Source organism: Mustela putorius, unplaced genomic scaffold (assembly GCF_011764305.1).
Source record: "Mustela putorius furo isolate JIRA1106 unplaced genomic scaffold, ASM1176430v1.1 tig00003949_pilon_pilon_pilon, whole genome shotgun sequence".
Classification (NCBI taxonomy): domain Eukaryota; kingdom Metazoa; phylum Chordata; class Mammalia; order Carnivora; family Mustelidae; genus Mustela; species Mustela putorius.
Window position 1 is genome coordinate 4455761 of NW_025422093.1, and position 22053 is coordinate 4477813.

General features: G+C 36.4%; 1 protein-coding gene across 5 annotated transcripts in view; it reads left to right on the forward strand.

The window, feature by feature from the left end:
* The window catches only part of JMJD1C (jumonji domain containing 1C), a 322492-nt gene that overhangs the window by 298783 nt on the left and 1656 nt on the right, over nucleotides 1-22053 (forward strand). For 3 of the 5 annotated variants that reach the window (XM_045069890.1, XM_004765693.3, XM_013063046.2), the window contains 11 exons: nucleotides 1356-1445; nucleotides 1937-2064; nucleotides 2259-2472; nucleotides 2990-3204; nucleotides 3892-4167; nucleotides 7472-7640; nucleotides 8196-8286; nucleotides 8764-8894; nucleotides 9319-9441; nucleotides 12285-12424; nucleotides 13943-14119. In XM_045069890.1, the coding sequence (XP_044925825.1) occupies nucleotides 1356-1445; nucleotides 1937-2064; nucleotides 2259-2472; nucleotides 2990-3204; nucleotides 3892-4167; nucleotides 7472-7640; nucleotides 8196-8286; nucleotides 8764-8894; nucleotides 9319-9441; nucleotides 12285-12424; nucleotides 13943-14119 (1754 nt within the window). Of the gene's footprint in view, nucleotides 1-1355; nucleotides 1446-1936; nucleotides 2065-2258; nucleotides 2473-2765; nucleotides 2871-2987; nucleotides 3205-3891; nucleotides 4168-7471; nucleotides 7641-8195; nucleotides 8287-8763; nucleotides 8895-9318; nucleotides 9442-12284; nucleotides 12425-13942; nucleotides 14120-22053 lie in introns of those variants that run through there. The other 2 variants (XM_045069892.1, XM_045069891.1) reach the window with 2 other exon arrangements.

Here is a 22053-nt window from a genome sequence, read left to right on the forward strand (position 1 = left end):
TTTTTAGTTTAACCTTTATGCCTTGAGTTGTACTCTTATCTGTATATCTATTTCACTGTTAAATATTGTAATAAACTCATATTGACTATATTGTAGCTATATATAGTGGTACTTAGCATGTCTAAAATATAAACAGAAAACATTTATAAGTTACTGTGTAGGCTCTGGAAAGGAAAGTTGGGGTTTGGGTTGGTGGTTGTTTTAAGATTTTATTTATTTGACAGAGAGAGAGCAAGAGAGCACAAGCAGGGGAGAGGGGCAGAGGGAGAGAGAATCAGACTCCCTGTTGAGCAGGGAACCAGGTGTGGAACTGGATCCCAGGACCCCAGGATCATGACCTGAGCCAAAGGCAGACTCTTAACTGACTGAGCTACCCAGGCGCCCCTAGTTGGAAAGCTTTTAAAGAAAAGCAGTTTTAGCCATTTTAGACTGGATTTGAATTTTATTTACTCTGAAGCTTTTCATGAAGTAATAGTTGTAGATATTTTTTATGCTGAATATAATGAGTTTTCTGATACCTTATTGAAGCTGTTACAGCCACAACATTAGTTGTCGTTTGTCACTGAATTTACAGAAAAAGATTTCCTTGAGATCAAGATAATTGAGTATTTTTCCTATGTAGTATTTGCCTCATGCTGTGCCTTAGTATGTTTACAATTCTAGGTATGGAGCCTTGTTTGAAGGCAGTAATAATAGTTAAATATTTTGTATAAAATAGCAGCTTTCTGACACCTCATGGCAGTTCCTCTACATGTCTTGAAAGCATAAAAGGAAAATAGTTAGCAGTCGCCTCAAATTTGTGTCAGTTTAGTGTACTCAAGATCAGGCAGCAGCCCTGTTGGGCACAGAAAATAGTGAAGAGATAAAAGGAGATTAGTGACAGAAGCTAAAATCAAATAAGTCAGAGATAACAAATACATTAATGACAATAAATAACGGTAATTTTAGAAAAGGCTAAATAACATCAATTTTGTACCTTGTTTTTATAAAATTCTGAGAATGATGGAGCTGTCTTATTTTTTAAAAAACTGAACATTGAAGGCTACCGTTGACATTTTATGTAATTGTTGAGCTCTTGGGATACCTGGGTGGCTCATTTGGTTAAGTGTCTGCCTTCAGCTCAGGTCATGGTCTCAGGGTCTTGGAATTGAGCCCCACATCAGGCTCTCTGCTCAGCGGGGAGTGGCGGGGGCTGCTGCTTCCTCTCCCTGCTGCCCCCTGCTTGTGCTTGCTCTCCTCTGTCAAATAAATAAAATCTTAAAAAAAAAATTGTTAAGCTCTTTAAATATAAGCCACCAATTTTATAATTATAAAACCATGACATATATAAAAGTATGTATGTTGTAATCATACAGATAAAGAACTGTATGCTTGGATGAAGTGTGTGAAGGGACAGCCTCATGATCACAAACATTTAATGCCAACTCAAATTATACCTGGTTCTGGTAAGTATTAACGCACATTATTTACTTAGTGTAATAGGTCTTGCTTGCTGTAGATTATTTAGGAGTATGTAGGAGTATCATAGACTGGAGAGGTAAGATTTATCTAATCTTGAATTGTTCTTGTTCAGTTCTTAGAATCTTCTGTGTAATAAAGCTACTAAGGCAAGCCCAGCCCCAGAGGATCCATTTAGAGGGGGAGAACTAGACTATAATGAAAATGCTTATGAGATTTAAGATATTCTCCCTTTTTTGAGCATACTGAGTTTTTAATAGGAGAGGTAAGAGAATAAAGAATAGAGAGCATGAATTTGGCTGAATGATCAAACTTGAAATAGATGGAAGAGATGAAGAAAAAATTGGGAAGAAAAGTGAAAGGACACTTTCACTTTCACTTTTTCACAGAAAAACCAGTACAAGAAAAACAGGAAAATATTTTAGGATCTTAACAACAAGGGGCAGTCCTTTTATTAACCACTATTATTTCTTTGTAGTTTTGACAGATCTTCTAGATGCAATGCACACTCTTAGAGAAAAATACGGTATTAAATCCCATTGTCATTGCACTAACAAACAGAATATACAAGTTGGAAATTTTCCTGCAATGAATGGTGTATCTCAAGTGAGTACAGCTATCTAATTATTCAAATGAAGCACTTAGTTAAATTACTCAGCTTTGATATTTGAAATCCAATTTAGGACTTGTGTTTGGTAAACTTGTGTTTTCTATGTTACTGTATAAATATAACTACTACTTTTAACTTGGAATGATTGAAAAAGTAGTATTTTAAAAGTTCAATTGCTCTATCCTTACAGGTTTTACAGAATGTTCTTAATCACAGTAATAAAATTTCTCTGTGCATGCCTGAGTCTCAGCAGCAAAATAACCCTCAGAAGTCTGAGAGTAAAGGCAACAGCAGCCCAGGGAGTGACGAAAGCACAGACAGCAAGTTAACTCCTCCAGAATCCCAGTCACCGCTGCATTGGTTAGCAGATCTTGCAGAGCAAAAGTCCAGAGAGGAAAAAAAAGGTAAATATAACTAAGTATATAATAGAGGACCATAATATAACCAACAATGTACATTAGTGTGTAATATTCACTTATTACAATTTACATTTGTCTTTTGCTTACATTATGAATGGCTTAGATTCAGGAAAACACTGTTTTCTACTGTTAGGAACACACCTTCCTATGATTATATCAGAATTAGTTACAGAATCATTTGTGGATGAGCATATCATTAAAACCAGGAGGGCAGTAGATTTGTAACTTAAACTATACTTTCTCCCTGTCTTAGCTGTAGCATTTTTCATTTGTGGCAGGTGCAAACTCAGCTACATGTGTAAGATATTGAGGAAGGCCTTTTCATATTCAAACTGTTTGACTCCATTTTGAAGGATCTAATCCATCCTCTGGTGTGTGTTCAGGTGAATAAATCACTAGTGCTACACTTTTTACCTCTCATTATCAAATGTAGGGTCCCAGTTTTTTCTGTACTTTCATAACATGCTTATTTTATTTGAATTTTGTAAATGTTGTATTTCAGAAAACAAAGAATTTGCCCTTGAAAAGCAAATTAAAGAAGAGCAAGAACAAGACAGCCCTGATTCTCCAAATAGCAGAACATCACCTCCTGTGTCCCAGAATAATGAGCAAGGCTCAACTCTACGAGATTTGCTGACCACAACCGCTGGCAAGCTACGTGTGGGTTCTACAGATGCTGGGATTGCCTTTGCCCCAGTGTATTCAATGGGAACCCCAGTGAGTAAGATGCCAGATTTTTTGTTTTCATATGGACCTTAAATTTAGGTGATTTGGCTGTGAACTACACAAGAAATAGATGCAGATGAAATAAAATACACTTATGCTGAGCATGCTTCCACCTGCATTATAAATCTCATAGCTTAAAAGCTGGAGATCGGGGTTTTCCCCCCCAGGTGAAAAAGGCTGGGGGAGGGGCATTTTATGTGAGAAGAGCCCTAAGAGACTCCTTCAGAATTTGAAAACGACGTATCTAGTAGGGGAAATAAATCACATGGTTAATGTTTTATTATTCAAAATATTTGATAATCAGGTTTTTTTCTAATTATGTAGCAGAAGAAAATAAAAAACAATAATTGCATAGATAGACACAAATTTTTAGTGATCTTTAGAAGTATATGGGAGATTCTACCCACCTGTCTCCTCTGCACTAGTCCTAAAATATGTAAAAGGCCGCACTTAAGAGTTTCTGCAGATCTGGTAGTTTCTAACATAGAAGACTACCAAACTTCTGGTTCCTATCTGTTAGGAACAGTGTAGGGACTATAGATGTGTATCCACTGACATGATTAGATATTCTTGAAGGCACACAAAATGTTCGTGTTGGTTGTTTGCTATATGAGTAGTAAAAGTGAAAGTTTAAAAATGTATACATTTCCTCTCAAAATACAACTTTTCCCCAAATAGAGTGGTAAAAGTGGAAGGACCATGCCAAACATTCTTGATGACATAATTGCTTCAGTTGTTGAAAACAAAATTCCACCAAATAAAGCCTCTAAAATAAATGTAAAACCGGAGCCAAAAGAAGAGCCTAAAGAGAGCAGAAAATCACCCATGGAGGAAAACAAATTATATAGTGATATACCACATTCCTGGATCTGTGAGCAGCATATTCTGTGGCTTAAAGATTATAAAAATATTAATAATTGGAAGCTTTTCAAAGAGTGTTGGAAACATGGACAAGTGAGTATTTTAAGGTGATTAGTGAAACTGCAACTGATTGGATTGGAAGAAAGGGGAAAGATAGTACTTAACACGTTTGGAAGTAAAATGTCAAAAACAAAAAGGTTATCAAAATTACTCTTTGTGAATTCTTATCTTTTGGGTCAGATTTATATGAATTAAAAGGAAAGTACTGATTGATATTAATTTTTTAGCTATCAGTCGAGAGACTTTTAATAAAGCCATATATTTACAAAATACACTACTTCCCTTTTTTACATTTGTATTTTAGTCCAGTTAACAGACTCATTTCTATAGAAGCATTTGCCTCAGACTAAAAGTGTAGGTGTTTTTGCCTTTCATGTTCGTCTATAGAACATTTATTTACACATTAGTTCATCAAATCTTGAATGACATTTAATTCTGTTCAAATGAAAATTATTTTCTGTTTGACCAGAGTTTTCATAGAATGGGACTAATTTCAGGTGGCAGTTTATTACATTAAAGCAGAATCTCTGAACAGGGGGGCCTGGGTGGCTCAGTCGGTTAAACCTCTGCCTTCTGCTCAGGTCATGATCTCAGTGTCCTGGGATCAAGCCCCACATTGGGCTCTCTGCTCAGTAGTGAGCCTCCTTTCCCCGCCTCTCTCTCTGCCTGCTTCTCTGCCTACTTGTGATCTCTCTCTCTGTCAAATTAAATAAATCTTTTTAAAAAATTATGAACAAAATTAACAATTTGCATAATTTAGTATTTATGTTGTCTTTTTCTTTCTGGAAAACATCGTTTCCAATTTTATTTTACTTTATTCATTCTACAGGTAGTTATTGAGCTCCTCATAAAATCTGGCCTTTGTGCTGGCCATTAAGGATATAAAAATTAAGTCATATAAAAACAAGTAAGATGAATAAATTATTTTAGTGCAGTGGTTCTTAATCTTTTTAGGTCACTAATCCTTTTCACAGTGTGAAGAAAACTTGGTTCCTTTCTCCCCAGAAAAAATTCATACATATGGGACGCCTGGGTGGCTCAGTTGGTTGAGCAGCTGCCTTCGGCTCAGGTCATGATCCCAGCGTCCTGTGATCGAGTCCCACATCGGGCTCCTTGCTCGGCAGGGAGCCTGCTTCTCCCTCTGCCTCTGCCTGCCTCTTTGTCTGCCTGTGCTCGCTCGCTCTCTCTCCCTCTGTCTCTGGCAAATAAATAATAAATAAAATCTTAAAAAAAAAATTTCATACATATGTTTTGCACATACACAATATTTTGCTTTTCTTTTTTTTTTTTTTTTAAGATTTTCTTTGTTTATTTATTTGACACAGAGCGAGAGAGAGAGACACACACAGTGAGAGAGGGAACACAAGCAGGGAGAGTGGGAGAGGGAGAAGCAGGCATCCCGTTGAGCAGGGAGCCCAATGTGAGGCTCAATCCCAGGACCCTGGGATCATGACCCGAGCCAAAGGCAGATGCCCAGTGTCTGAGCCACCCTGGCACCCCAATATTTAGCTTTTTTTTCCTTTTTCTTCTTCCTCCTCCTGTTCTTCTTCTTCTTCTTCTTCTTCTTTGTGTTCTGGTTGGCTCCCCTTGAAGCCCTGATGCCATTGGCAGGTCATAATTTAGACTAGTTGATTTGTTATGTGCTTGAGCTGTCACATAAATATTTTAATAAGTATGTTAAATACTCTGAGAACTTTGTTAAAGTGCTGTAAAAACCCAAAAGAGGCAATGACTAGGCTAGAGTACTAATTCAGAAATGGTAGTCTGAATTGATGCCTCAAGGGTTAAGTGAAATTTTTCTGTATGTGAACAAGAGGTTGGAAATAAACAAGAGCATCAGGTGCTTGGGGAACTGTTAAATAGTTTTGTTTGGAATATAGATAAAAGAGTTATGTGGGAGAATGGTAAGAAATGGTAGTTAGAGTTATGATTATGAGGGGCCTTTGTATATTACACTGAGGAGTTTGAATTTTATCCTGTAGAAGATAGTAATTGATGAGTCAAATTGACATATTAAAATAATTGCTAGCAAAAGCAGATTGGAAGTTGAATTCAAGGAAAATAAGGGTATAGGCAAGGAATCAAAATAGGAAGGTTTCTAGTATTTTGAGAAGATGATGATGATGATGGTAAGCCTACGAATTCTGCTTGAGAATATTCTAATACACTAGCTAACTTGCCCCTCATTTTTTTTTTTTAACAATATGATTTACTGTTAGGAAGAGTTGCATCAGGGCTGGATAGCCACAATAGGGACTGGGAATTAATACCTGAATTGCCAACAATAGTTAATTAATTGCTGAGCCTATTTTTAATAGTTGGATGTATTATTAGCCTGTTGAAGGGAAGTTTAATGGAGTGGTCCCCCATGTAAGCCATTAACCAGATTTAAGGTAATTTTGTTGTTTTTCTTTTCTTATTGAGAGATCTTTTGTGATAAGAACCTTAGCTAGGGTATTCTGCTCTATAGTTCCCGAAATAAAATTACCTTAATGAAGTTTAAGAACACTTAATATATGCCGTATTTTACAAGAGAATCTCAAGTCACAACTTTCTCTGTTTTCTATATCCCAGACTTTTGCTTCTAATGGAATTTTTAAAACCGAGAACCTTGGAGATAGTATATCAGATTGTTGTAGAGGTCTTTTTACATCAGCATTGGAGTTTTAGAAGCTTTAAATCTTCAGTTTTTAGTTTTTGGGTTAGATAGCCTTGAGGGAATTCAAATTCATCTGATTTCAAAGGAAAGATTTACTTTCAGGGAGTCAGCCATTAAGCTTGAAATTTAATGTTTTGCCTTATTGTGTAATATTTTTATTTATCATGATCCTTCTGGAGGTAAAGAATGTGTGTATGTGTTTTAAGTAATACAAATTATGTTTTAATCTCAAGGACTATATGTATGTTGTTAAAATCTTTTTATATATATCACACATAAAGATATATAAGTAGGTTATGTTCTATCTTCAAAAATTAGTCTATAAATAATGCAGCCCAAAATTCATATTTATATACCTAGAACTGAAATTTTTAGGGTAGCCCTTTAAGACTTTGTTCCTGAAAATTTACTACATGTTAATTTTAATTTTTTAAAAAATGGCAGTGTATGTACATGGCATTCTCTCTTTACCTATTCTCATTGACAGTATATTATGTGTATCTTTTCAGGTCAGGGACTATTTTCAGAAGTCCCTTTTATTTTCACAATTTGTCATTAGTCTCATTAGTCCTAAAACTTAACATGTTACCTGTTTGTTGTACATGTGTATAAAATCGAATTTTGGAAGTGTTCATATACCTTTTAACTTCTCGATCTATCTATTTATTTATTTATAAGCCTGCAGTGGTTTCTGGTGTGCATAAGAAAATGAACATTAGCTTGTGGAAGGCGGAGTCAATTAGTCTTGATTTTGGAGACCACCAAGCTGATCTCCTGAACTGCAAAGACAGCATTATTTCAAATGCCAATGTTAAGGAATTCTGGGATGGTTTTGAAGAAGTTTCAAGTATGTTGTTTTTTGTTTGTTTCACTGCTTTCTGAAACATAGCCCCCCAAAATTATAAATTGCAAACATGACTTAACAGATTTTTAATCTTTGAAACGTCTATATTACTTTGGCTAATAAAGAAGAGACAAATACTTGGAAACAAGAGACTAGGTCTTATTCCTTGGTTCTACCCCTAATATCCTTTGACCATAAATAAGTTATTTATATCATGTTTACTTGTATCATATGGGGAATATTTTCAGCAACCCCATAAACCTTTGATGTTAAACCCCATATGTTATGTAAAACACTTAGAAAATTAAAAGTAAAAATGTAAGACTAGTTTCAATAACATTTGTAAACAGATTTTTAAAGGATATTTTTGCAATATACAAATACCTAAATGCATAAGGAATAAAAGTCCTAATACTATGTAAGTACATAAGAAATTAAACTCAGTAAGCAAGCATTCATTAAATACATACTGTACAATAATCAAGTCATTCATTCCAAACTTTAGTAAAAATTAAAAGGCAGAAATTACCTTTTAATAATAAACTGCATTCTTTATAGAACGACAAAAAACGAAAAATGGAGAAACAGTTGTTTTAAAACTGAAAGATTGCCCTTCAGGAGAAGACTTCAAGACTATGATGCCAGCAAGGTATATATTTTTAAAACTTTTTATTTTAACTCTTGAGTTTTTTAAATTGTCTGAGATTATCCCCAGAAGTAGGATAAGGAACTACTGATTTTATTTCAGGCATTTTCCTTGCCAATTAAGAACAAAACCCAATCTCTGTTCTCAGCAGGATAACGTCTTTATGTTAGGTCAGTAAAGGAAAACATGCTATTATCAAAGGATGCTGGGTACTGTTTATGACCTTCCTTCTCTTGATGCTTTTAATTTGCTATGTTTAGAGAAAGAATTGCAGTTCAGAATTCCGTGTCACTTCTGTTCTGTGCTTGTCCTTGTGTTAGGCATTCATTTAAACTAAATGAAGTCAAGGGAAGTGTTAATTGGCAGAATCCTTAAGGAAAAGTTTAAACAACCTGAAAATTTGTATTTGAAAATTTGTATATGAAGGCACCCAAGAAAGTTAATCTGTATTCAGATGAAGTCAATGTTGTTATTCTTCAGATACGAAGATCTTTTAAAAAGCCTACCATTGCCAGAATATTGTAGTCCAGAAGGAAAATTCAACTTGGCCTCTCATTTGCCAGGATTTTTTGTACGCCCTGATCTAGGACCCAGGTTGTGCAGTGCCTATGGTAGGTATATATTTGCATTTCTGTATACTTGGAATTATATGACATTTTAACTTCTGCCAAAGATAAATCGACTAGTGATTTTTAGGCTCTATCAAATCCATTTTTTAGTAATCCATTGAAGTCATCACTATATTAGAAATTAATAGCCAGTATAGTTAATAACTGAGTTATTTGAGTTAATAACTCAATATAGTTAAGTACTTGCTAATTCTTGCAAGTACAATTCTTGCAAAATATTTACATTTTCTAGTAATTTGATTTTTATGGAAATTTCTTGGATTGTGGCTCTTGGGGAGCAGGCTTTGGAACAAGGAAACTAAAGCTGAAATTACAATTAACAAATTTTCCTCGTAGAGCTGACTTTAGGGGGAATATCTAGAATATGTTTTCAGTCAAATAATATTTTATAAAATTTTATACACAGGTGTAGCGGCTGCTAAAGATCATGACATAGGAACAACAAATCTCCACGTTGAAGTTTCTGATGTTGTCAATATTCTAGTCTATGTTGGCATAGCAAAAGGAAATGGCATTCTCTCAAAAGCAGGTAAAGAAACTTGAAGAATAATGGTCTTTGCGATGAAACCGAATAACCATACACACTAGGATTTATTATCTAGAATGTCAGCCTCTGAGTAAACAGCAAAGATTGCAGAAAGAATTGCAGTGGATATAGGGATATTCTAATCTTTAACAGTGCTTGATTTACCTTTTTTCAATAAAACAAATTTAATTTTAAAAATGAGTATTTTTATTTGTTCCTTTCCTATCTTTAAATGTTCTGTTTGTTGAAATAAACTGTTAAGCTTACTTATAAATACTTTACTGGAGAATAGAAACTGGGTCCTGGGGTTCTGAGGAGGATTAAGATTTGGTTTGTGCCTCAGACGTTCATGTTTTCCCCTCTACTATCAGAGAAGGGATATTTTCTCCAAAGTAGATTGAAGCTTTTCTATCCATTGTAGAGGTTTTAGATTCCATCCTCTAGTTTTCTTTCCAAAACCTTGTTCCATCTGCTATCCCCTTCTATGTAAATAGGTCTTTAAACTTTTCCTCTCTGCTGGTTATTTTCTTCAGAGTAGAAGTACACTCTAGACTGTTCAGAAGAAAACTTTCAAATCTCGTCTTCCTTGCCACCATCCTGTAGCTCCAGCCTTTCTAACAAATTCTTTGCTGTCTTTTGTCAGCTCTTACTCACATTTCAGTTCTATGCACGTTGGCCTTAGACCTGCTGCCCCACTGAAATTACTTACAGCAGCCCTCACCAACATTCACAATTGGATAAGTGGTTTCAGTGGTTTCTTTCTGGTTGTCTTAATGCTTGCCCTTCTGAAATAAATGTACTGTCAATCACTGCCTCTTCTTCAGATACTGCCCTTGGCTTCTGTGATACTACTCCCCTAGTTCTTAACTACCCTTATAGAATCCCAGGCTTTCCTAGAGTCAGAGAATTTTTTTCCTACCTTTCTAGTTTACATGTACTTTATCTGAAATTCTATACATGACTCAGCCACCATGTACATAACCAGCTCTGTATCTGGAGCGAAGGAGGTATCTAAAGCTTAGTGACTAGGTGCTGAGGACATGGGGGTTCCTATAGTATTCATTCTACTTTTCTGTATATTTGACAGCTTCCCTAAAACACAACCTGAATTCCCCCCAAACTAGAAACTCATTTTTATACTGTTTTTCAGCTTCCTAAATTAACATTTATTATAATCGATAAACTCTTCACTTCCTCCACTCCCAGGGATTTGAGAGTCAGGTACACTTGGGTTGTAGTCCTATCTCTAATACAGAAAGTATGACTTGTGGTTCAGATTATCTTTTCAAAGCTTGTGACTCCACAGAGTTCATTATCTCTTCTGTGCCTCATTGCACTTTTTTCAAATCAACCCCTTTAGCATTTGTTCTATAATACAGAATTTATACCTGCTTTTCTCCTCTACTAATCTTTCATGTCCTCAAATGCTGAGCCTTTATTATTCATCCTTGTTCCTGCTCACCGCCCATCCCTCATTTATAAGTATAGTATTTTGTCTTTTAAGAAAACATTTCATCATTGTAATCCTATGGCTGTCTTTATCTGAAGCTTTTGCCACTCTTTATAGATGATCACCAAGAGAGTGTTTTAGGGTAAATGCCTAAAACCTGAAGAAACACCTGCTTATTTAAAGCATATGCTTTTTCCTCTACCTACCTATCTGTCTCCCTGGTAAATCGCTTCAAAGTGTGGCTCAATGTCATCTCCCTCCCCCTAGAGGCCTTATTTTAAAAAAGCTTTCGGAACACCTGGTGGCTTAGTGGGTTAAGCCTCTGCTTTCAGCTCAGGTCATGGTCTCGGGGGTCCCTAGGGATTGAGGCCTGCATCAGGGGCTCTGCTCAGTAGGGAGCTTGCTCTCCCCCTCTCTCTGTCTGCCTCTCTGCTTACTTGTGATCTCTCTCTTTCTCTCTCTGTGTGTCAAATAAGCAAATAAAATCTTCAAAAAAAAAAAATGAAAAAGGTTTTCCCTACCCCAATTATCCCCCTCCTCCTTTTTTTTTCTTGATTTTGTACATTTATTTTGCAAGAAAGAGATCATGAGCAGGGAGAGGAGCAGAGCAAGAGAAAGAAGCAGACTCCCTGCTGAGCAGGGGGTCTGATGGGGGTCCTGATCTCAGGACCTACTGAATAAAGAATAAATGACTAAATAAAGAAATCTTTGCAATCGACTTTAAACATAAGGAAGAATCTACTGTTAAAAATTAGGAAACATTTCATGTATTCTTTGTAGCAAGCAATAAATTTACTCTGAAAAGAACCTTTCTTTAAAATGTTCGCTGTAGTTGGGGCACCAACTACACTCAGGTCATGATCCGCTCAGGTCATAATCTCAGGGTCATGAGATTGAGCCCCGAATCAGGCTCCACACTGAGCTGGTGCTTGCCTGCTTAGCATTCTCTCTCTTCTTCTCCCTGCCTGCCCCCCCCACCAGCCCCCAAAATAAAATAGAGGTTATGATCCTTGCCTACCTTACTAAGTAGTTAGTAGTAGCCATGAAAGTCTTGTTTAAGTTCAGAAATGGTGTATGAGTACAGATCACTGTTACGACCACCCCCTTAGGACAGGAAGAAAGTTGGTAAAATTTGATTTAGAAACCCTTGGGTTTTTAGTCTCTTGGTCCTTGGTTTGCAGAAGACAAATGATCTGGGAAAGTTACCGTTACTCTGTCCCTTGTTATGCATGGTCACTGTTTTCTGTTCTGTAACAGTTTAACTGGGTTTACTTCCTCTTTAACTAAGAGTCCTGATCTAGTCTGGCACTGTTCTGCTCCCATAGATCAATTCTAGGATACTTGGCTTTCTGGTGGTCTTTAATGACCAATTTGAAAATATTCTCCTATGTTTCAGGAATACTCAAGAAATTTGAGGAGGAAGATTTGGATGACATTTTAAGAAAACGATTGAAGGACTCAAGTGAAATACCTGGTGCTCTGTGGCATATTTATGCAGGGAAAGACATTGACAAGATAAGGGAATTTCTTCAGAAGGTATAAATTTAGGTCGCACATAGTTTATCTCTTTACCTTGAGCCAAGGACTTAGTAATTTTTAATGTAACTTAATTTGGCATTCAGGAATATAGGATCATTAGGTAATTTTTACTTCAAAAGAGGAGGGAACTGCTTACTATTGTTGTAAGTCAAAAGCTCCTTTCTCTTGCTCCTTTTAAAGCCCTTTTCATGTTGAGGTCTTTGAATGGCAACTTCTTCTCAGTTGCTAGTGCTCCCCTATCTTATATAACGAACTAATCTGTTGATGAGTCAGAGGTTACCCTTATTGAAAAGTGGTGAAAATTATAGGATATAAAAATATGTCATAGAAACATCTAAAGAAGGTAGGATCTTTTTTTTTTATTAATAGTTTGGCTGTTGACACAGGCAGTAATTCTGCTCCTAACCACATCAATTGCTCTGTTACACTTATTTGAATGTTACACTTATTTGAATAGACTGAAATTTTGAGTAATCATACCTTAATTTAGTTGTTAAACACTGAATGAAACACATTAATTTAGAATGATTAGTTCAATCCTTTGCTCAAATATTTGTTAAATATGCAATTACAGGCATTTCTCTCAAGGGGCCATCATTGCTGCTTTTCTCATTAATACTGCATTTTCTTTGAGAATAGACTTAAGGTTTGTCTCTGTTCAGTATGAAGTAAAGGAGCTGTAGCTCTGTACCTCTTGTCTCATCTCAATACCTACCAGTATTTTAACTTAAAATGTTATAAATTTTGCTTTCTAAAGCAGAATGGTTAATTCACTGGTTTAGTAAAAGGGTCCCTTGAAATTGATTTGTCAGAGATTAGAGGGTTAGCAATATAAAGATGTTTATCTTTGTACTTAAATTTAAAAAAAAAAAAAAGCAAGATCAGGAAATGTTCAAGTTCATACAGGATAGTTTGGCTTTTGACAAAAAAAGCTACTAAGCTAAGCTTTTCCTAATCTCTGTGCTATACTGTTGAAACAATTATAAAGAAGAAACCAAATGGATGGAAACTTCATGGTGGATGAAAGAGGTGAGAAGGTGGTAGTATGATTCACTTTACTTTTTTATTCTTTTTTAAGATTTTATTTATTTACTTACTTATTTGACACACAGAGAGACCTCAAGAGAGGGAATACAAGCAGGGGGAGTTGGAGTGGGAGAGGGAGAAGCAGGCTTCCTGCTGAGCCAGGAAGCTTGATGTGGGGCTTGATCCCAGAACCCTGGGATCAAGACCTGAGCCGAAGGCAGATCTTAATTGACTGAGCCACCCAGGCACCCATTATTAACAGCCCATTTATTAACACGATCTCAGTGTGCAGTATTGTTTTAATATCCCTTGGCTTTTCAAATTGTCATAGAATATTATTTTATTTAACTTAAGCACATGTATCGTTCCATGAGATTCTAAGAACAAAAGATGATTATTGCAAAGAAAATTGGAATTTATCTGAACAGAATTTACCATTTCCCTTACTTAAAATTGAAGTGTATATTTTCATTTTAATTCATACTACAGATTTCAAAAGAACAAGGCATTGAAGTTCTCCCAGAACATGATCCGATACGTGACCAAAGTTGGTACGTGAACAAAAAGCTGCGCCAGAGACTTCTTGAGGAGTATGGAGTTAGGACCTGGACTCTCATTCAGTTCCTTGGTGACGCCATTGTTTTACCAGCGGGAGCCCTTCATCAGGTACACAGGAACTTATTCTTCACACATCTATTACTGAAGGAACCGATTTTGAAAAGGAAGTCCTGATAAGTAAGAGAATGACCTGCACCCAGTTTGCTTTCATTAAGAAACCACAAACATAACTTTCCATTGCTTAAAGAGCTGACACGATTAAATGCTTTGAGAACTTAAATTGGTTCAACGTGAGCCAGATTTCCGTATTTATATTGTTTCCACTTAGTGGATCGAAATCTTTTTTTTTTTTTTTTAAGACTTTTTAAGGAGGAAAAAGAGACATACTATATATTTAGTTCTCAGTAGAGAGACTTAACACTTAAGTATTAAGACCTGAGATCACACATTTTCTAGGCACCAAACTGAGCAGAATGAAGTGTTGGCTAGAACGTTCCATAACTCAGGCTTTTAGTGTAACTCCTGCCTTGTTTGCTAACATAGCAATAGTGTGTCCAAAGAAAGATGATAATGTAATTTTTATAGCTATTGATCCACAAATTTTAAGAAGTATAATAAACACATTATCTTTGTTTCTGTGGCTTGACTCTGTGGACCTGGAAAAAAGGCATAGAATAGATAATGGGCATGGAGGATTGGATTAAAAGCATACAGTGGATTTTGATAAATAGACTAGAGCTACCACACACCAGCTTAGCCCTCATAGTAGCAGAGTGTGCCCAGGAAATCCAAGAACCACGAAAGCTAGTTACCCTCAGAGTTGGTTCCCCACCTCTTCTACCACATGATAGTTGAGATGTATCAGGTGTGTATCCTTTTTTTTTTTAAACCAAGGAATGTTTTCCACATTTTATATAACTATATATGCAATTATTGCCTGTGTAGCATTGTCACACCATTATGTAATAGCACAAATATTCTTTAAGTGATCATATTTGCTTAGTTTTTAACATGTCAAGCTCAGGGTTAGATTTATCATTCTTAGATATCAAATAGCATTTATGACAGTAAAATACAGACATCATAATAAATATACCTGTTTCATGACAATAACTTCCTAGAGGAAAAAATGTGTTAATTATACTAAGTTTAATGCATTATTTATGTTAAATTGTTTTATTGTCCCATGGTCTTACCTGATCATTTCAGAGATATTGTATCATTAATAATTCAAGTTCCCGCATACCATTTTTTTTGCCTTCTAGTCTCTTATCAGAAAAGAGCTAATCTGTATCAAAATGTAAAACACCCTCAATGGAGTAGCCTATTTAGGAGAATAGTACATTTTGTACTGCTTTGTAAATAGAAAGAATTTTTTGATAATATAAGACAGGTTCCCTTGAAAATCCTTTTATATTTAACTTACCCAATATTTATTTTCTTAAAGTTAAACTGGACAGTGCAGTTTTAAAATTGAGGTAAAATTTTAGAGTGCAGTTCTTTAAGTTTGGAGAACTGTATAGTTAGGTAACAACACAACAAAATACCAAACACTTACATTACTCCTAAAAATTCCCTCCTGCCTTTTTTTATTCATCTCTCATCTGACATTCCTACAACTACTTAGTTTTCCTCCTATAGTTCTGACTTTCAACATATAATACTTCTGAGATTCATCCATGTTTTTGTACATACCATTACTTGGATCCTTTTTTTTTTTTAAAATAAAGATTTTATTTATTTAACGGACAGAGAGAGATCACAAGTAGGTAGAGAGGCAGGCAGAGAGAGAGGAGGAAGCAGGTTCCTAGCTGAGCAGAGAGCCCGATGCAGGGCTCCATCCCAGGACTCTGAGATCATGACCTTAGCCGAAGGCAGAGGCTTAACCCACTGAGCCACCCAGGCGCCCCTGGATCCTTTGTATTGCTGGGTAGTTGTTCATTATACAAATGTAACAATTTCTTAACCCATTCACCAACTGAAGAACATTTGGGTGTTTTCCAGCTTGAGACAAATAATAAGTAAAGCCACCAAAAAATTTGCATATAGGTTTTTCTGTGAACATCGATTTTCATTTCATTTTGATAAACAATAAGTGATGGAATTTCCTGATCATAAAATAAATGTATGATTAACTTTGTAAGAAACTGTCAGGTGGTTATCCAAAGTGATTGTACCATTTTCTATTCCCCAAAGTAGTATATGTGAGTTCCATTTCCTCTGCTTATTGTCAGTTTTTGTTTTTAAACATTTGAATAAGCGTGCATTGGTATCACATTGTAGGTTTAATTTAAGTTACTTTTTCTTAATAACTAAGTATGTCTAGCATCTTATCATGTATTTATTTGCCATCCATATATCTATGTTGGTAAATCTGTGTGTTCAAATATTTTATACATTTTTCCAGTTGTATTTTCTTTTTTCTGAGTTTCGAGTATTAACTACAATACTTTATAAGCCCTTTATCTAATATATACTTTGCAAATATATTCTCCTAATCTGTGGCTTGTCCTTAAATTTTCTTAATGATATCTTCCAAAGAGAGGTATTTTAATTCTGATGAAGTTCAGGTGATTAGTTTTTTCTTTTATGTATCATACTTTTATTGTTGTATATCCAAAATTGCTGCCCAGCCCAAGATAGTAAACATTTTCTCTTACATTTTCTTTTAAAAGCTTTATTGTGGTTAGTCTTAAATTTAGACCCATAATCCATTTTTAGTTAATTTTTATACATTGTGCAAAGTATGTACCAAGGTTCCATTTTTGGGGGAGTATGGATAGTTTAGTTGTTTTATGCTGTCTCAATTTTTATTTTGAAATGTAAGGGGCCCCTGGGTGCCTCAGTGGGTTAACCCTCTGCCTTCAGCTCAGGGATCATGATCCCAGAGTCCTGGCATTGAGCCCCCTCATCAGGCTCTCTGCTCAGCAAGGAACCTGCTCCCCCTACCCCCGCCTGCCTCTCTACCTGCTTGTGATCTCTGTCAAATAAATAAATAAAATCTTAAAAAAAAAAAAAAAAGAAATGTAATAAAGTGATACAATTTTTAAGGATCTAAGTAGTATATATGGACATTGGGGAGGGTATGTGCTATGGTGAGTCCTGTGAAATGTGTAAACCTGATGATTTTAGAGACCTCTACCCCTGGGGCAAATAATACATTACATGTTAATTTTAAAAAAAGAATCTAAGTGGTACAATAGGCTTCACAGTAAAAATTCAGTCTCTTCCTCACCTTTGCCTCCAGTTGCCCTCCTGCAGAAGCCGTCAGTGTTTACCAGAGATTCCATGCCATGTACATGTCTCTCTGCTGTTGCTTTTTTGTGGGTAGAAAGCCATGTTTTCTCAAAATAGTAGGCATAGTAATCATGTTAAAAAGTTTAGTTCACATAATTCTGCTCAAAGCTTCACAAGGTCCTGAATGATCTGTATTTTTATCCTGTTCGAGTCTCACTGCCTTTCTTCATTACCTTTCTTCCCAGTTTCCCTCCTTCTTACTTCTCTTTGACCACCCTGCCCTCTCTTTGGTTTTCAAATACACCATGCAAGTTTCCTCCCCAGGGCCACTGTGCTTGCTAATCCTTTGGCCTGGAATTCTTTTTTCAGATCTCTATAAGAGATCTCTGATTGCTTCTTCACATTCTTTAAAGGTTTATTTGCTCATATGTCACCTTCCTCAGTGAGGTCTTCCTTAACGCCCTAGTTTTAAAGTGCAAATTGCAAATTGTGTCTCCCAGTTCCCTGTCATCTTCCCTGCTTTATTTCCTATTTCAATCATCACCTTCTAATATTATTCATAATTTGTTTACCTTGTTTATTGTCTTTTAATCCCCACCTGGAATTTAAAGTTCATGAGGACAGAGTTTTATGGGTTTTTCATTGCTCTTTCCCATGTTTAGAATAATGCACTTAAATATTTGTAAGTCCTGACAGCCTGAAAATATGTTCTTATACACAACATATTTTTGCACAAATACAGATAAAAACAAAGTTACAACTTTACATAATTTATATGTATTGTGCTCTTTGTACAAACATGTAAATTTTGGCCTCTTCATGTGTCTTCTGGCCCCTTCAAAAAGTTTACTTAGGTTGGAATCTAACTTCCAGTTACGACTGTATACGTAAGTATATAGGAAGACGTGCTTTCTTTTGAGATATATAGAAATATCACTTAGATTCTAGAGAGCAAATTTCATTTCTAGAGTATAAAAGATGTTATACTTAAATACAGCATGTATAACCTAGATTGGCAAATTCTATTCTGAGCTCTGCTACTAACTTGCTGAGTGTTCCAAGACCACTCTGCTGCATATTTTGGCATAGAATTGCCAGCTATAAGCACAAAAATTTCTGTCTTTTCCTTATGTGGTGTGATAATGACAGCATGGTTATTTGTACTCTTTTGAAAGGATGTTGTCCATGACTCAGAAGTGATGATAATGTGGTTTTGAGAGAGAATTAAAAGGAAGTACGAACTCTTATGTTCACAATATTAACTTGCATTTGAGATGTAATTATTTACAACTTACTTAGACTTTAGAGGTCCTGAAAGCTTTTCATTGATGACTTCACTTCCAATAGACTATAGGTAGTCCTTAAAGTAAACCCAAAGTCTAAGTAAGTATTTCTCGTGTGTTGGCATACATCAGGATTTCCTAGAAGATTTGATAAAACAGATTGCTGGACCCTACCCCCAGAACTTCTGATTCAATGGGTCTGCGGGAGCGACCTGAAATTTTACATTTCTAACAAGTCCCCAGGTGATGCTTACAATACTCTCTGAGGATCACACTTCAAAAACCATTAGATGGAAAGTCCTTACAAACACAAGGCATCTATCAAAAAATGGTTTTGACCAGATATGATACATTGTATTCTTTGGTTTGTCACCCGTGAGCACTTTGAGAAGCCACACTGAGGGAAAGTATCCTAGCCACAACCCTCCATATATTAAGAACAGTGGCAGGCTAATCTTCTCTTGGCAAACATGAGTGAATCTGTGGAACCCCAGTATATCACCAGATGGAGCAGGTGGACCCTGACCTCCAGGATTTACTTTGTCTTAACTCTAGTACCCTGATGTCCTCAGTGGCCTTCATTTTATTTGTTTATTTATTCATTCATTCATTCATTTTAAAGATTTTTATTTATTTGAGAGAGAGCAGGGAGAGGGGCAAAGGGAGAAGCAGACTCCCCACTGAGCAAGGAGCCCGATGTGGGACCTGATCCTAGGACCCTGGGATTATGACCTGAGCCGAAGGCAGATGCTTAACTGCCTGAACCACCCAGGCAGCACCCCAGTGGCCTTCATTTTAAACAGCAGCCTTTTTTTTTTTTTTTTAAGCCACAAAATCTTTAGGATAAATTTGTCCTTAATTGTTTATCTTAATTGATTATGCTTGGTCATCCATAGTTTATAATATTGCTAACTTGTGAGTTTTCTGCATTCATAATGCTAAAAGAACTTCCAGCAAAATCTTTCACTCTTAAATTCTCCGAAGTCAGTATGTATATGGCAAGAGTCACATTCTCTTAACACTACCTATTTATGATTACAGTTGATCCCACAGGCAAGTATGAATAAGAGTCTGTCAAAGAAGTGAAATGTAAATGAATCAAAGATAGCCAAAAAAAGGAATTAGTGGAATGGGAAGTTCAAATGGGTTCTACTTTTAAGACTGAACCCTGTCTCTTCAAACTGACCTGTAAGCCTTTAAGCAAAATATTATCAGGTTGAGGTCATTAGAAAGCATAATACCCTTTTTAAGCACTAATAAAAGTCACAGTTCTGAAAGTGATTTACTTAAAACAACCATGAACTGGCAAAAACTGACAGAATCAACTTTTTTAGAACTCTGGAATCAAATCCAAATTAACATCAGTTGGGAGACTGTTCCGTGAAGAAAAGGGCAGCTGATTTGGGGCATTTAAGGAAATCTCTGACCACTGAGATAGCGGAACAGACTTCAGTGATCATACCCAACAAGGAACACAGCCTTTGCAAGAATAGTGTGGGAAAGTAACAAGAAATGGATGGCTACACCCTTGTCCAATAATCAGCAGCAACAGTGAGGTAGAGAGAATCTGATTTCCAGTGACCACATTATAATGTTCCTGTGTCCAGCTTTCAGCAAAAAGGGATAATGATCAGCAGAAACTGGCCCTGAGGAAGCAAAGACACTGGACTTACTAGACATAGACTGTATTCCAACTGTCTTAAATGTACTCAGAGAGTTAAAGGAAATTGGTGAAGAAAATCAGGAAGGTAACATATGAACAAAATTAGGATATCGATGAAGAGACAAATTATAAAACAGTAGAACTAGACATGCTCAAAGAAAGGTACATGCCAGAACTTTTGAAGGACTTAATCCCCACAGCATATTCACAGAAGTGAAAGACATAACAAGACAGGACATTTGGAAACTATGCTGGTGTGACTGAGTTAATATAGGACCATAAAGCATCTGTTAGACAAGATGTTACAGAAGCTGGGCTCCTGTTGGCTTGCCATTTGTTGGCTGATTTTTCTTGGAACAGGCACTGAACTTCTTATCCATAGTTTCCTGCTCTGTGAAGTAGAGCATCTGTTCTAGAGACACATAGTGAAGATCCAGGGAGACTGTATAGTAGCGCTGAAAATGTGAGACATCACTATGTTCATCCTGCAGAGGAACCAACATCATAATGATTAAAGCAAGAGAATGCGTAAATATGCTATCAGGTGAGCATTAGAGGGACAGCGCTTGACTTAAACAACGTGCAGGATTGAGCAGCTAGCTGTTCAGGTAGATAGTATGCCCGGAGGAGGAATTTCAGTGCCTTTGGATTCCATCACTCTATTGTTAGATTTTTCTCACTGTTCTCTGTTCCCCACTTAACTGTCTTCTTCTCACACCTCCCAACTAAACCTAAAAATTAGGATTAGTGTTGGCATGGCTGTGTGGCTCAGTTGGTTGAAAGTCCAACTCTTGATTTCAGCTCTGGTCCTGATCTCAGGGCCTTGTGTCAGGCTCCATGCTCAGTGTGGAGATTGCTTGTTCTTCTCCCTCTGCTTCTCCCTTTATCTTTCTCCCAAGCAAATAAAATCTTTTTTAAAAATTAGAATTAGTGTAAATGCTTTAGTTTTCAGTTATTTCTCCTTTCCTAGGAATTCTGTGGTATCCATTCATACCACTAGAAGACAACCTAAAATGTCATAAAATCCAGATTGGATCAGCCCGGTCCTTCTGTGTGATTATACTAAGTATTAATAGAAAACAATTCCAAGAAATAGTGAAGTACTGAGTCAATTTGTACATGGTGTACAAATAATAGATAAGGCTGTTTGGGTTTTTTTTAAGATTTTTATTTATTTATTTGACATAGAGAGATCATAAGTAGGCAGAGAAGCAGGCAGAGGAGAGGGGGAAGCAGGCTCCCTGCTGAGCAGAGAGCCCAATGTGGGGCTTGATCCCAGGACCCTGAGATCATGACCTGATCCAAACGCAGAAGCTTAACCCACTGAGCCACCCAGGCGCCCCAACAGATAAGATTGTTTACTGGCTTCTTCCGAAAACCATTTAGTCAGGGGAGGGATAACTATTAAAAACAGTTGTACTGATGCCAGGGGAGCCTGAAGGTATACTTTAGTATTTGAAAGAAAGGCACAATAAAATCCTAGGGTAATTCTAAAACTGTTGTGAGCAATAGATAGCTGAAACTAGAGTTTTCATCCCCATTCCTCACAAACTAAATTTCGTTTCTTTTGCTTTGATCTACATTCTGTTGTAAAAGTTAACAGGGAAGGGCACCTGGATGGCTCACTCGGTTAAGCGTCCAACTCTTAATTTTGACTCAAGTCATGATCTCAGGGTCCTGGGATCAAGCCCCAAGTTGGGTTCCATGCTCTGTGGGGAGTCTCCCTAAGATTCTCTTCCTCCCTCTGCCCCTCCCCTCTCTCTCAAATAAATAAAGAAAAGTCTTAAAAGAAAAAAAGTTAACAGTGAAATGACCCAAATGCTGAAAGCCAAAGGAGCATCAACAAACATCAGATTGTT